The sequence below is a fragment of the Ctenopharyngodon idella genome, chromosome 9, assembly GCF_019924925.1.
Source record: "Ctenopharyngodon idella isolate HZGC_01 chromosome 9, HZGC01, whole genome shotgun sequence".
Taxonomy (NCBI): domain Eukaryota; kingdom Metazoa; phylum Chordata; class Actinopteri; order Cypriniformes; family Xenocyprididae; genus Ctenopharyngodon; species Ctenopharyngodon idella.
Genome location: NC_067228.1, coordinates 1,484,137 through 1,498,786, shown reverse-complemented (window position 1 = coordinate 1,498,786; position 14,650 = coordinate 1,484,137). Strand labels below are relative to the sequence as shown.

The following is a 14,650-nucleotide window of genomic DNA, read 5'->3' as shown; positions in this document are numbered from 1 at the left end:
TATATGGTTCTTGACTGTATTAGTTGGGAGTGTTTTCAGAGCTGCACATTCAGCATCAGTCACTGTAACAGTCGTGATCTGACAGCTCAGTGTCCGTCAGTTGACGGGTCGTGTCTCATGTGACGGTCAGTGTCAGACGTGGATGTGAGCGACTGTTAATGATGCGCATACTTTTAATAATTGCTTCAGGAAAAATTTTTAGTGGTGACGATACTTTGTATTAGTAATTTGTATTTTACAAAAGCATCAAAAATGTTTACTGATTTTTATTATTTAATTTATTATACTAAGATGATTAGCATAAACCCAACAATATGTGAAATTTGCAGGAGCCTAAGCAAATAAGCAAAAAATAAATAAATAAATACCAAGATTTGCAGCTGATAAGAAATATTTTCTCAGCCTTTCTGTTGGCAGATGAGACTTCACTGAGGTCATGTGATGAACATGAGTGATGTGTGTTTGAATGTGTGATCACATGTTGTTTCAGCAATCATTTCTGCATGTTGATTATGGGCTGTTAATTAGCACAGAGTCAAATGCACGGTTAAAAATAAGACCGTGAGACACCCAAGTCACGCACAGGTGGGAAGGAACCGGCGTTCATGAGATCTCACAATGTCTGCACTTCAGTTCTAATGCACAGATCTGATTTTTAACCATCCAGAACACCCCAGCAACTGCCTAGAAATCACCCAGAATGCCCTGGTAGCAACCACCTAGCAACCATCCAGAATGCCCCAGTAACTGCCTAGCAACCGCCCAGCAACAGCCTAGTAACCACCCACAATGCTCCAGCAACTGCCTAGAAATCACTCAGAAAGCCCCAGCAGCAACCACTCAGAACACCTTAGCAACACCCCAGCAACTGCCTAGCAAACACCCAGAATGCCCCAGCAACTGCCTAGAAACCAACCCAGAATGCCCCAGCAACCATTTGGCAACCACCCAGAACACCCTAGCAACACCCCAGTAACCACCTAGCAATCACCTAGAACACCCCAGCAACTGCCTAGAAATCAACCACAATGCCCGGCAGCAACCACCTAGCAACCACCCAAAATGCCCCAGCAACCGCCTATATATCACCCAGAATGTCCCAGCAACTGCCTAGAAACCACCCAGAATGCCCCAGCAACCACCTAGCAACCACCCAGAATGCCCTAGCAACTGCCTAGAAATCACCCAGAATGCCCCAGGAACTGCCTAGAAACCACCCAGAACACCCCAACAATTGCCTAGTAACCATCCAGAATGCCCCAGCAGCAACTGCCTAGCAACCACCTAGAACACCATAGCAACACCCCATCAACAGCCTAGCAACCACCCAGAACGCCCTAGCAACTGCCTAGAAACCACCCAGAATGCCCTAGCAACTGCCTAGAAATCACCCAGAAAGCCCCAGCAGCAACCACTCAGAACACCTTAGCAACACCCCAGCAACTGCCTAGCAACACCCCAGCAACTGCCTAGCAACCACCCAGAATGCCCCAGCAACTGCCTAGAAACCAATCCAGCACAACCTAGAAACACCCCAGTAACCACCTAGCAACCACCCAGAATGCCCTAGCAACTGCCTAGAAATCACCCAGAAAGCCCCAGCAGCAACCACTCAGAACACCTTAGCAACACCCCAGCAACTGCCTAGCAACCACCCAGAATGCCCCAGCAACTGCCTAGAAACCAATCCAGCACAACCTAGAAACACCCCAGTAACCACCTAGCAACCACCCAAAATGCCCCAGCAACCACCTTTATATCACCCAGAATGTACCGGCAACAACCACCTAGCAACCACCCAGAATGCCCTAGCAACTGCCTAGAAATCACCCAGAAAGCCCCAGCAGCAACCACTCAGAACACCTTAGCAACACCCCAGCAACTGCCTAGCAACCACCCAGAATGCCCCAGCAACTGCCTAGAAACCAATCCAGCACAACCTAGAAACACCCCAGTAACCACCTAGCAACCACCCAAAATGCCCCAGCAACCACCTTTATATCACCCAGAATGTACCGGCAACAACCACCTAGCAACCACCCAGAATGCCCTAGCAACTGCCTAGAAATCACCCAGAAAGCCCCAGCAGCAACCACTCAGAACACCTTAGCAACACCCCAGCAACTGCCTAGCAACCACTCAGAATGCCCCAGCAACTGCCTAGAAACCAATCCAGCACAACCTAGAAACACCCCAGTAACCACCTAGCAACCACCCAAAATGCCCCAGCAACCACCTTTATATCACCCAGAATGTACCAGCAACAACCACCTAAAAACCACCCAGAACGCCCTAGCAACTGCCTAGAAATCACCCAGAATGCCCCGGCAGCAGCCACCTAGCAACCACCCAGAACACCCTAGCAACACACAAGTAAAAATCTGAAATGATTGCTGTTTGATGTAATATGTTTGTGTTGTGTGGAGTCGTGTGATCTGCTGTTCAGCTGAATTTAGCACTGAGTCACTTTAAAGTGGCAATGAAAAGTTAGCAGTGACGGATCTTCTCATCGGACTGTGTTCAGATTCAGGTCTGTGTGACAGTACTGTCACTATTCATCTGAATTCAGTTCAAGTTCAGTCCTCATCTGATCGTGTCAGTGCAGTCGAATCCATTTATTACAGTGTGTTTTAAAGCTCAAGCTCTTAGTTGAGGAGTAACTGAGTCCTGGTGTGTTCGTACTGTTTCCCGCCTCATTAGCGCAGGATCATGTTGAGAATAAGCTCTTGTTTTGAGGCTCAGCTTTAGAGAACATGAGATGAGAAGATGCAGGTTGATTAGTTCTTTCTGCTCAGATCAGAAGCTGAATCTCAGACGCCTCCTAGTGGCCTGGTTTGGATTTGCGTGTGATTCTGCCGTCAGCTGTGCTGGGAGTGTTGAGTGTGGCTCAGATCCACCAAAACCCAGAATGACTTTCCCAGATAAACCTCACACACCCACATACAGCAGCAGAACAACCATTACTGACACGAGAACTCAAATATCCCTCTGTTCTTACCATCAGCAGATTCACAAGATCACCTTCTGTTTAAAGAGCACGATCCAGTGAAATCCGTTTTATTTTTTCCTCAAATTCTGTTTTTATTTTTTCTGGATCCTGTTTTAATTTTTCTGGATTCCGTTTTAATAAATTAATTTAATTAAATTTATTTATTTATTTATTTTAATTTCTGTTGTCTGATTTAATTTTTCTGGATTCTGATTTAATAATTTAATTAATTTTATTTATCATTTATTTATTTTTTACTGTAATTTCTGTGTTGTCTGCTTTAATTTTTCTGGATTCCGTTTTAATATTTTGATTAATTTATTATTTATTTATTTGTTTCAGAATTTCTGTGTTTTAATTTTTCTGGATTCTGTTTTAATGAATGAATTAATATTATTATTATTTTCAGAATTTCTGTATGTGTTTTAATTTTTCTGGATTCCGTTTTAATAATTTAATTATTTTTTTATCGTTATTATTATTTTAAAAATTTCTGTGTTTTAACTTTTCTGGATTCTGTTTTAAAAATTTAATTATTTTTTTATTATTTATTTATTTATTTATTTATTTTCAGAATTTCTGTGTTGCCTGTTTTAATTTTCTGGATTTATGATTTAATAAAAATATATTATCTAAAATGGTGGTAGTCAAATTAAGGCATAAAATATTCTGTTTTAATAATTTAAGTTTTAATGATCGAAAGGCATGTCTTATTAATTTAACTCTTAAAACTTTAACGATTTAATAATTTCTTATCATTTTTACAATAATAGGGCCCCCATGAAATGTTTTTTTTTTCTCCTTTTTAATATTTCTAGATTTATTACAAATTTATTATCGAAAATAGTGTAATTTAATTAATCTTTTAAAAAGTAATAAAATGTAAATTCAGTTTAGTTTTTGGCAAACAGAGTGCTACAGAACAGGGTTATTATCGTTAATTAAAACTAAAACCATAAAAAAAGCGTTTTCGTTACTTGAAATAAAATAAACGTTAACTAAAATAACTGATTTTTTTTCAGCTAGCTGAAGCAACATTTATTGTTTTCATTAAGTAAAAATGAATAAAAACGATATAGACATATTTAAAAACAAAAAAAACAATAATAAATATGACAGAAATGTACAACAAAATTACTAAAACTAACTTAAATTAAAATGAAAATGTGAAATATTAAAAAAAAACTATAATAGTATATCAGTGATGCTAAAATAATTATAATAATATAATAATAATTCCTTAAAAATAAAGTTTTAACAATGTTCATATGTAATTTCTTATATAGACGACGTCACGCAGCATTTAATTAAGTGTGCAGCCCTACTTTTGATTTATTCATCCAACATTTGCCAAGTTCCGTGACATTCCGTGTTCTACTCTAAATTCCATTTTTATGACTGCTTCCGTCCGCGGCTCATGACAACACCAGTATCTGTGTCTGTTTCTCACACAGAAGGAAAAGAAGAGCAGTGGTCTCCTCAAACTGCTTTCCGGAGCCGCAGCCAAAAAGAAGTCTCGGTCGCCGCCATCCATCTCTCCCACACATGAGCCGGCCTCCACCTCGTCCTCGGTTCAGGGAGCCATGGCTCCGGAGCTGCGGTCTGCCGGCGGGCACGGCCGGGCCGGATCCTGCCCCATCGAGAGCGAGATGCAGGGAGCCATGGGCATGGAGCCTCTGCACAGAAAGTCCGGCTCGCTGGATCTCAACTTCTCTGTGTCTCCACCAGCTCGACAGGCCTGCTCGTCCTCACCGCTGGCCGTCCGGCCCGAACCTAAGCCATTATCCCGAGAGAGGTGAGCCTGCACTCCTAAAAAAGCCTCTATATTGGCATCTGTGGTTCCATGAAGAACCTTTAACATCAATGGAAGCTTTTCAATGCACAAAATGGAAAAAGATTATTAAAATATTCTTCACACTAAAAAAAAAATGGAACTGCTCACTGGTTCTTTGAGGAACCAAAAATGAGTCTTCTGTTGCATCGCTGCAAAAAAACCCTTCATTTTTAAGAGTGTCGGTGTAAATATCTCCTCACTATGGCTGGCAAATTAAAATTCAAACTAGAGATAAAAATGCACATTTGAATGCAATAACATACTGTTGAAAAAATGACAAAAACGAGAGCCTAGGTTTCATACTTTTGTGCACTTCAGTTTAAAAATAAACACATTTTAACCGGCATGTTTGTTCTAGAGCAATATTGTTTGGTTTTTATTTACCCGTTTTGTATGGAAGCTTGTTTCCAGCACTAAATAAAAATAAAAAAGGTAACTGTGACTTTTTATCTCACAATTCTGACTTCTTTTCTCAGAATTATGAGACATAAACTCGAAATTGCAAGTTATGTCAGAATTGTGCGATTAAAAACTCAAAATTACGAGAAAATAGTCAGAATTGCGAGTTATAAACTCAAAATTGCGAGAAATAAAGTCAGAATTTAGAGATATAAACTCGAAATTGTGTTATAAAGTCAGAATTGTGAGAAATAAAATCAGATTTGAGATATAAAGTCAGAATTGCTAATTTTAGAATTGCGAGATATAAAGTCAGAATTGAGAGATATAAACTCGAAATTGTGTTATAAAGTCAGAATTTTGAGTCATAAAGTCAGAATTTTGAGTCATAAAGTCAGAATTTCGAGAAATAAAGTCAGAATTGTGAGAAATAAAGTCAGAATTGCGAGATATAAAGTCAGAATTGTGAGAAATAAAGTCAGAATTGAGATATAAAGTCAGAATTGCTAATTTTAGAATTGCGAGATATAAAGTCAGAATTGAGAGATATAAACTCGAAATTGTGTTATAAAGTCAGAATTTTGAGTCATAAAGTCAGAATTTCGAGAAATAAAGTCAGAATTGTGAGAAATAAAGTCAGAATTGCGTGATATAAAGTCAGAATTGAGAGATATAAACTCGAAATTGTGTTATAAAGTCAGAATTTTGAGTCATAAAGTCAGAATTTTGAGTCATAAAGTCAGAATTTCGAGAAATAAAGTCAGAATTGTGAGAAATAAAGTCAGAATTGCAAGATATAAAGTCAGAATTGTGAGATATAAAGTCAGAATTGTGAGAAATAAAGTCAGAATTGCAAGATATAAAGTCAGAATTGTGAGATATAAAGTCAGAATTGTGTGATATAAAATCAGATTTGAGATATAAAGTCAGAATTGCTAATTATTTTAGAATTGCGAGATATAAAGTCAGAATTAAGAGATATAAACTCGAAATTGTGTTATAAAGTCAGAATTTCAAGAGATCAAATCAGAATTGTACCTTTTTTATTTTTTATTTAATGGCGGAAACAAGCTTCCATAGTTTCGCCCTCTTGTGGACTGTTGAATTGAAAGTCAACGCTCTCATTTATAAAACGCACATATGATTGGATTTGATCCTAAATCCTACATCAAAAGTGAGGAACAAATTGGCAAAAACGGTGTGCGTATGAATTTATTTCGCTCATATATACCAGTAATCGGACAATGTTTTATTAACTCTTTCCCTGCCATGCATTCTTTTTTATCAACACTTCAATATGGGTAAATTTCATAAAAAAGCAAAAAAAAAAAAAAAAAGTTGAGAAAATCGTGTTTTTATCAAAGACTTCGCCCGGATGGGATTCAGAGCGATGATCAAAACACAGATGGAGTAGATGGAGTCCATCAACATCTCAAAGCTTCACAGTCGTTTCCTCTTCATGGTTCATCATTTCATTCAGTAACGTTCGACGGTTTTGATGTTTGACGATCGTGTCATTTATGTGCGTCAGCAATGCTTCAATCACTTGTTTCTGCTGCTTCTTCATCTGTGTTTTGATCTGGAGATTCTGTACTCTTTCAGAAGATGTGTAATAGCGCCCCCTACTGTATAACAGTGAAAACACGGATTCCGTCAGTGGCGGGGAAAGAGTTAAAACGTAAAGATAAATAGACAATCACAGTATGCATTAATATTATTATATGTGCAAATGATCAACTGCTTTGTGATTATTACATCACTAAAATTAATTTATTAATTATATATGATTTCTTGAAATATATATAAAATTTTGAAGGAAATGGTATTAATTTGATTTCATTAATTTGATTTAAAAACCCTGCAGATACTGTGCAGAACTCGTCTGTGTGAATGTTTCACCCGTTATAAAGCACATCCGTTCTCCTCTCATCAGGTACCGTGTGCTCGTCCCGTACCCGCCACAGAGCGAGGCCGAGATCGAGCTGAAGGAGGGCGACATCGTGTTCGTGCACAAGAAACGTGAGGACGGCTGGTACAAGGGGACGCTTCAGCGCACCGGCCGGACGGGCCTCTTTCCCGGCAGCTTCGTGGAGAGTTTCTAGATGAGAAACACACCAGCCAACAAGCTCTGATTCCCATGACGGGATCTCCAGGATCGTCTGGACTATCTCATGCTCATAATGCCCAGAAGAAGCAGACACACAGTCATGAAGACGAGCACAAAGACGAGCATCTTCACTGCCATCGTCCTCATACATCCGTTAGGAATAAATGATGTGGATTGGGCTCATCTGGAGGAGCGTGTGAGTCTGCAACGCCCTCTTGTGCGCGTGCGTGGATCACATCTCAGATCTTCATCAGGTCCTCACAGATTCCTGCAGCGACCGCTTCATCCTCGCTTTTCTTTCCTTCTTTAATCAGCAGATCTGAATGAGAACGACACGAGGATGTTATTCATAGAGATATCAGATGAATGTAGTGAGTGATGAAGCTCATCAAACCTGTCATATTTCACACCAAAATCAACATTTTATTATTTTGCATTTTGCATTATTTTTGACTATTTTCCCCACTATATTCTCATTACTGTAATGCAAATGAATCCATGATATGTTATTTAAATGGTAATTATTAATACAGCATGTTAGTATTAGTATAGTAGTGCCTTTATGCTCATTCAAATGAAAAATAATGCATTACAGGATTGAGAATTATAAATACTCAAAAATAATGAGAGTTTACAGTTAAATTGCGTTTGTGAAAATAATGTCACAATAACATTTAAATGTATATTTTCATATATATATATATATATATATATATACACACACACACTACAAAAGTTTGGAATAATTTTTTTTTTATTATAATAATTATTATCAATTATTATTGGTGCTTATAGTTGTTCGTATTATTATCAATGTTGAAAACAGTAGTGCTATTTCATATTTTTGTGGAAACCGTCATATATTTCATTTTTCAGGATTCTTTGATGAATAGAAAGTTCAAAAGAACAGCATTTATTTAAAATAGAATCTTTTGTAACATTATAAATGTCTTTACTGTCACTTTTGATCAATTGAATGCGTCCTTGATGAATAAAAGTATTATTTTTCTTTAAAAAAAAAAACAACTTACTGACACCAAACTTGAAGTGTGAGTGTGTGTATGTATACAGTTGTGGTCAGAATTATTGGCACCCTTGGTAAATATGATCAAAGATGACTATAAAAATAAATCTGCATTGTTTATCCTTTTAATCTTTAATTCATAAAATTAGCAAAAATCTAACCTTTCATTGAAGGAAAAGAATTGAAAGTGGGGGGAAAATCACATTATGAAATAAATGTTTTTCTCCAAAACATGTTGGCCACAATTATTGGCACCCCTAGAATTTTTTATGAGTAAAATATCTCTGAAGTATATTCCCATTCATATTTACATTTTTTTAGCACACCAGGGTGATCATGAAAGTGTCCAGCCATGACTTCCTGTTCCACAGGAGTATAAACATGAGGAAACACAAAGGCCAAATTCCCGTAATCATTCATCACAATGAGAAAAACCAAAGAATATAGTTCTGATGTGTAGCAAAAGATTGTTGAGCTTCACAAAATAGAAAGTGGCTGTAAGAAAATAGCTAAAGCATTGAAAATCCCCATTTCCACTATCAGGGCAATAATTAAGAAGTTCCAATCAACTAAAGATGTTACAAATCTGCCTGGAAGAGGACGTGTGTCTAAATCGTCCTAATGCGCAGTGAGGAGGACAGTTTGAGTGGCCAAAGAAGGATCACAGCTGGAGAATTGCAGAAATTCGTTGAGTCTTGAGTCTCAGAAAGCCTTAAAAAAAATGATCAAACAGCACCAACATCCCCACAAGTTGTTTAGGAGGGTTTTAAGAAAAATCCTCTGCTCTCATCCAGAAACAATCTCCAGCATATTCAGTTGTCGGACACGACTGGAACTTCAAACGGGACCGGTTTCTATGGTCAGATGAAACTAAAAAAAGAGCTTTTTGGCAGCAAACCCACCAGATGGGTTTGGTGCACACATGGATAAAAAGTACCCCATGCCCACGGTTAAATATACTGCTGGATCTTTAATGCTGTGGGCCTATTTTTCTGCTGGAGGTCCTGGACATCTTGTTCAGATACATGGTATCATGGATTCTATCAAATACCAACAGATAAAAAAACAAAACCTGACCGCTTCTGCTAGAAATCCAATAATGGGCCGTGATTGGATCTTCCATCAGGACAATGATCCAAAACAAACATCAAAATCAACACAAAAATGTGTCAATGAGCACAAAATGAAGCTTCTGCCATGGCCGTCCCAGTCCCCTGACCTGAACCCTAAAGAAAATGAGTGGAGTGAACTGAAGAGAAGAAGCACCAACATGGAGCTGGAATCTGAAGGATCTGGAGAGATTCTGCATGAAGGAATGGTCTCTGATCTCTTGTCAGGTGTTCTCCAAACTCATCAGGCATTACAGGTGAAGACTCAGAGCTGTTATCTTAGGAAAAGGTTGCAAAAGGTATTGAATAAAAGGGTGCCAATAATTGTGGCCAACATGTTTTGGAGAAAAACTTTTATTTCATAATGTGATTTTCCCCCCACTTTCAATTCTTTTCCTTCAATGAAAGGTTAGTTTTTTGCTAATTTTATGAATTAAAGATCAAAAGTATTAAAAATGCAGATTTATTTTTATAGTCATCTTTGATCATATTTACCAAGGATGCCAATAATTCTGACCACCACTGTGTATATATATATATATATATATATATAAAATTAAATATAATATTTTTATTGTTTGGGTTTTTTTTGGACTGAAATATGACCCGGACATGTTTTGGTGAGATTCACTCACAGGTTTGTTCTTACTGAAGCTCGTTTACAGTGATGGTACAGTGAAACTCTTTGTGAAAGCACAAACTCTTTTTATTGGTTTTATATGCTGGTTCTGTCTTTCCTATTGAATCATGGGATGTGCATGCCGGTTTACTGCCTCATCAGTCTTTACAGACATTATCTGTCTCTGGTTTACTGAGCGTCGCTGTGGAGGTTTGATGCCTGAAGCGTCTTTGCTTTCTATCTGCTGGTGTTGAGCTCCAGAGACTCCATAGAGTTTCAAGAACTATTTTCATGAATTTTCCATGTGCTCAGTGTGCCGTAGACCAGAAACAGACTCTACACGAGTACACAAACATGTTTGACCAGCGTGTTGCCGGTGTGTATTAATCGGTGCACATCATTTTTTTAAATTCATGTTCCTTGTAATCTTGAATCAGAATAACTTCATCTTGGAGCATCTCTTCTCTTCCCTGATGTCGAGGGCGGGGCAACCTGTCACTCACATGAGATCCACCAATAGCAAACCACAACCATCCAATCAATTCCCCACAGACAAAATCAAGCCCGGCCCTACATTTGTTCTTGTTTGCGAAGCATTTAACTCAGATATACGGAACAACAGGGCAGAAAAGACTAAAGCAACTGTCTCATGTCGACACCAATGTGTTGTTGTGTTACTGGTGAAGGTTTCCTTCACGTTTCTGAGGCTTTAAAACACACTAATGTCCAATATATGCAACACTGAGAGCATCAAGCATCTGTGTTCCTGTACTCGTGTAGAGTGTGTTTCAGGCTTTTATCAGAAATGTGTTTGAATGGACTCAGATCTCCGTCAGACGCTGCTCTACATTAGAGGAGACCGACGGACCTGTTGAGTTCAGATGAAGCAGCACATCTTTATTTTTATAGACGCTCAGGAGAGATTCAAACACCAACCAACATCACAGCGGCGTCTGAAGCACACAGAGTGGGCGTCAGTCAGAGGAGAACATGTTTAATTTCATGAAATGAAGCTAAACGAGTAATTTTGTGTGGATGTTGTTCAGCCAACAAAATATCATTGTCATTCTTATTAAATTCCTCTAGAAAATACAGTAGTGGCCAAAGGTGAATGACCCTAGAAGTTCAATTAAACCATCAAAATATGAGTCAAATATTTTTTATACAGTACCGGTCAAAAGTTTGGAAACATTACTATATTTAATGTTTTTGACATCTGCTCATCAAGCCTGCATTTATTTGATCAAAAATACAGTAGAAAATGTGTGGAATATTGTTCCAATGTAAATCAGCTGTTTTCTATGTGAATATATAGTAAAGTGTAATTTATTCCTGTGATCAAAGCTGAATTTTCAGCATCATTACTCCAGTCTTCAGTGTCACATGATCCTTCAGAAATCATTCTAGAAATAACTGAGCATCAAATCATCATATCAGAATGATTTCTGAAGGATCATGTGACACTGAAGACTGGAGTAATGATGCTGAAAATTCAGCTTTGATCACAGGAATAAATGACACTTTACTATATATTCACACAGAAAACAGCTGATTTACATTGGAATAATATTTCACAATTTTTAATGTATTTTCTGTATTTTTTTATCAAATAAATGCAGGCTTGATGAGCATAAGAGACTTCTTTCAAAAACATTAAATATAGTAATGTTTCCAAACTTTTGACTGCTACTGTGTATTAAATATGAGGGAAGAACAAAACACTAAACTTGGTTAAGGTATTTATCTGACAAAATTATTTGGCAAAAAAAAAAGGCAAACTAGATTTTATTTTACTGTAAATAAAATGCATATAAAAACTAAAAGCTGAAAGGAAAAAGCAAACATTGACTATTGATAATCAGTTATTAATATTTAGTTGGTTCTCTCATGTTCATAATTTGACAGTCTGGATAAAAATTATTTCGGCACAATTTGTCATGTTTCATTGCGTTATTATTATGACTATAAAATCTTTAACACATATTTAATAATATTTGAAAATGTCAGTTTTGCTGGACATCACTTTTAGCCACTACTAGACTGAGGATGTTAAATTTATATTTATGCATTTGGCAGATGCTTTTATCCAAAGCGACTGCATTGCATTTCAAGACATACATTATTTTTCATGCATTTCCTGGGAATTTAACCCCACGAACTTGGCATTGTGAGCTCATGCACTGTTTGAGCTACGGGATACATCTATTTAATGCGTTTAGTTAACCGAAACTAAAACTAAAACCATAGGGAAAACATTTTTGTTGCTTGAAATAAAATAAAATACTTAATCTAATTTTCATTTGGTTTAACTTCATGTACTAAAATAACTAAAACTGAAAATAAATAAATAAAAACCATAGACATATTAAAAAAAAAAAAAACATACTAAAATGACTAAAACACACAAGAAAATTACTAAAACTTTAGCTAAAATTAAAATGAAAACAGAAAATATAAAAATAAAAACAAATTCCTTGGGAATCGAACCCATTACCTCGCCATTGATAGTGCCAAAATGCTCAGTTATGTTAAATTAAATATGCATCCACCCTGACTGAGGTCCACTAGTGTGTGTTTTACATATTAAATCAGTCCAGAGACGTCCAGGTTACGGCCGCTCACACAGTGACGTGTTCTTATGTTCATATCTGCACTGATTTTTAAAGTCACCATGAAATCAGAATTTACAATTCTTGTTTTTTATGGAATATTGCAGTGTTTATTATAAAAGATTTATCCGTGCACATCATTTTCTCATAATTTCTCTTGCAGCATCTCTTCTCTTCTTTGATGATGAGGGCGGGGCAACCTGTCACTCACATGAGATCCAAACCACAACCATCCAATCCGACCATCCACCCTACATTTGTTCTTGTTTGCGAAGCCTTTCATTCGGATATACGTCACAATAGGAAAGAAAAGACTAGCACAACTTTGGTTTCATGCTGACTTTAGTTGTTAGTCTGTGTCCACATGCACTAGATTGACACCATTGCGTTGCATTTTGCCCTTAAACAATAGTTCGTCATCAACACACGAACGCGTCCTGTGTAAACGCCCGTTACGCCGCAGCTGTGGTTTGTATTATACAGTACAAAAGCACAAACAAAGCATCTAAAGCTGCTGCTGATGGTTAATAAGAACATTTGTGAATATAGAGGTGAAAAGCATCAATATTAAAGAGTCGTGAGCACATGGATTCCTTCTTTTCCAGCAGATTCAACATGTTGAAGTCGACGCTCGTTCTTCATAAGCACAAGATGATTCATCCACACGTTCCCACGAGTGACTTGGTTTCTATTTCTTTGGACGGATTCCTACAGTGTTTTTATTCTCATGCTCTGTATGTCGTGCTCTTTTTATCAGGTCATTGCGGATTTGATCATGGTGCCGTGTTTTTCACATTTGGAGTTTCGGCACAAGTGCCATTTTTGCTCGCCAAAAGACAAGCACACGTTGGTCTCCATGTTGGAGATGAGATGATGGTTCCTGCTTCTGTTCTGACCACTGAAAGGAGGAATAATTCACCTTCAGATGATCATTCTGTCTTTATTTACCCGTGCAATGTGATTTTTACAGGAGTTTTGAGTCACAAATAATGCCAGAATGATTCATGAGAATATTTCCTTTAGATCGTTTCAGCATGAACTCTAACATGAACGAAGAAGCTCTATATGATGACATATTTATATGCTACTGGTGCTAGAGTGGAGATGTTGGGGAATATTTCCTCAAGAACTTGTTCTCTGGTATTTAACATTGTTTTCATTTTCACATTGTCTTATACTGATTATGATGATAATGTGGTTTGTTTGTTTTTGTTTGTTTGTCAAGTACATTTTAGCAATAAATGCCTTTGATTTTAAAGCAAGATTCGTGGAGTTATTCATATAGATGTACAGTAAAACATCACATTATCACTGCTATAATGGATTTGATGAGTATTGTGCGTCATTTGCACGTTAAATGAATCCCACAGAACAATTATCCAGTCACAGCGTAAAAAAGAATCGATTCCCCTCATCACTGTAACCACTAATTGGATTAATTACTGTTTGATTAGTGCATACACAGAGGTCCATGCAGAAAAACAGTTGCATTTCATTAGGTTTGTTTGCATGCACTCAATGTTGTCGATCCGATCAAACGTGAAGAGAGATCTTATTAAAAAAAAGGGCTCTGGTAAATATGTGCGCAAGGTATTTTTGAATCCAATTGAGAAAACAGTCATTCAAATGTTTACATAGCTACTTATTTTTAGGGGCCAAGCACCGAAGGTACGTAGGCACCTGTTGTAATCGCTGGCGTTTTTATTATTATTCTTTCGTTTCCGCTCTGGAAGTCTATGGCAGCCCATAGAACCGTATGTTAAAAAGATGTTGGCGCACAGATAGAGGACAAATTTGGAGTCTCTAACTCAATCCCTCCAGCGCCACCACCTGTCTAAAGTTTCAAATCAATTCGATTGCACCCTATGACTTTATTTTCCGTCATGAAAATTTTCCCACCATTTTGAATTTTCTGAAAAACCTACTTTTTCTAACTCCTCCTAGGCCGTTGCGTTGTTTC

At 37.4% G+C, this 14,650-nt stretch overlaps 1 protein-coding gene across 2 annotated transcripts in view; it reads left to right on the top strand.

The window, feature by feature from the left end:
• The window catches only part of LOC127519114 (E3 ubiquitin-protein ligase SH3RF3-like), a 114,549-nt gene extending 104,693 nt beyond the window's left edge, over positions 1–9,856 (top strand). Inside the window, exons 8-9 of one of the 2 annotated variants that reach the window (XM_051906575.1) lie at positions 4,444–4,784; positions 7,156–9,856. In XM_051906575.1, the coding sequence (XP_051762535.1) occupies positions 4,444–4,784; positions 7,156–7,324 (510 nt within the window). In that variant the 3' untranslated portion in view covers positions 7,325–9,856. The remainder of the gene's footprint in view (positions 1–4,443; positions 4,785–7,155) is intronic. The other variant, XM_051906573.1, reaches the window with a different exon arrangement.
• The last annotated feature ends 4,794 nt before the right edge of the window (positions 9,857–14,650 follow it).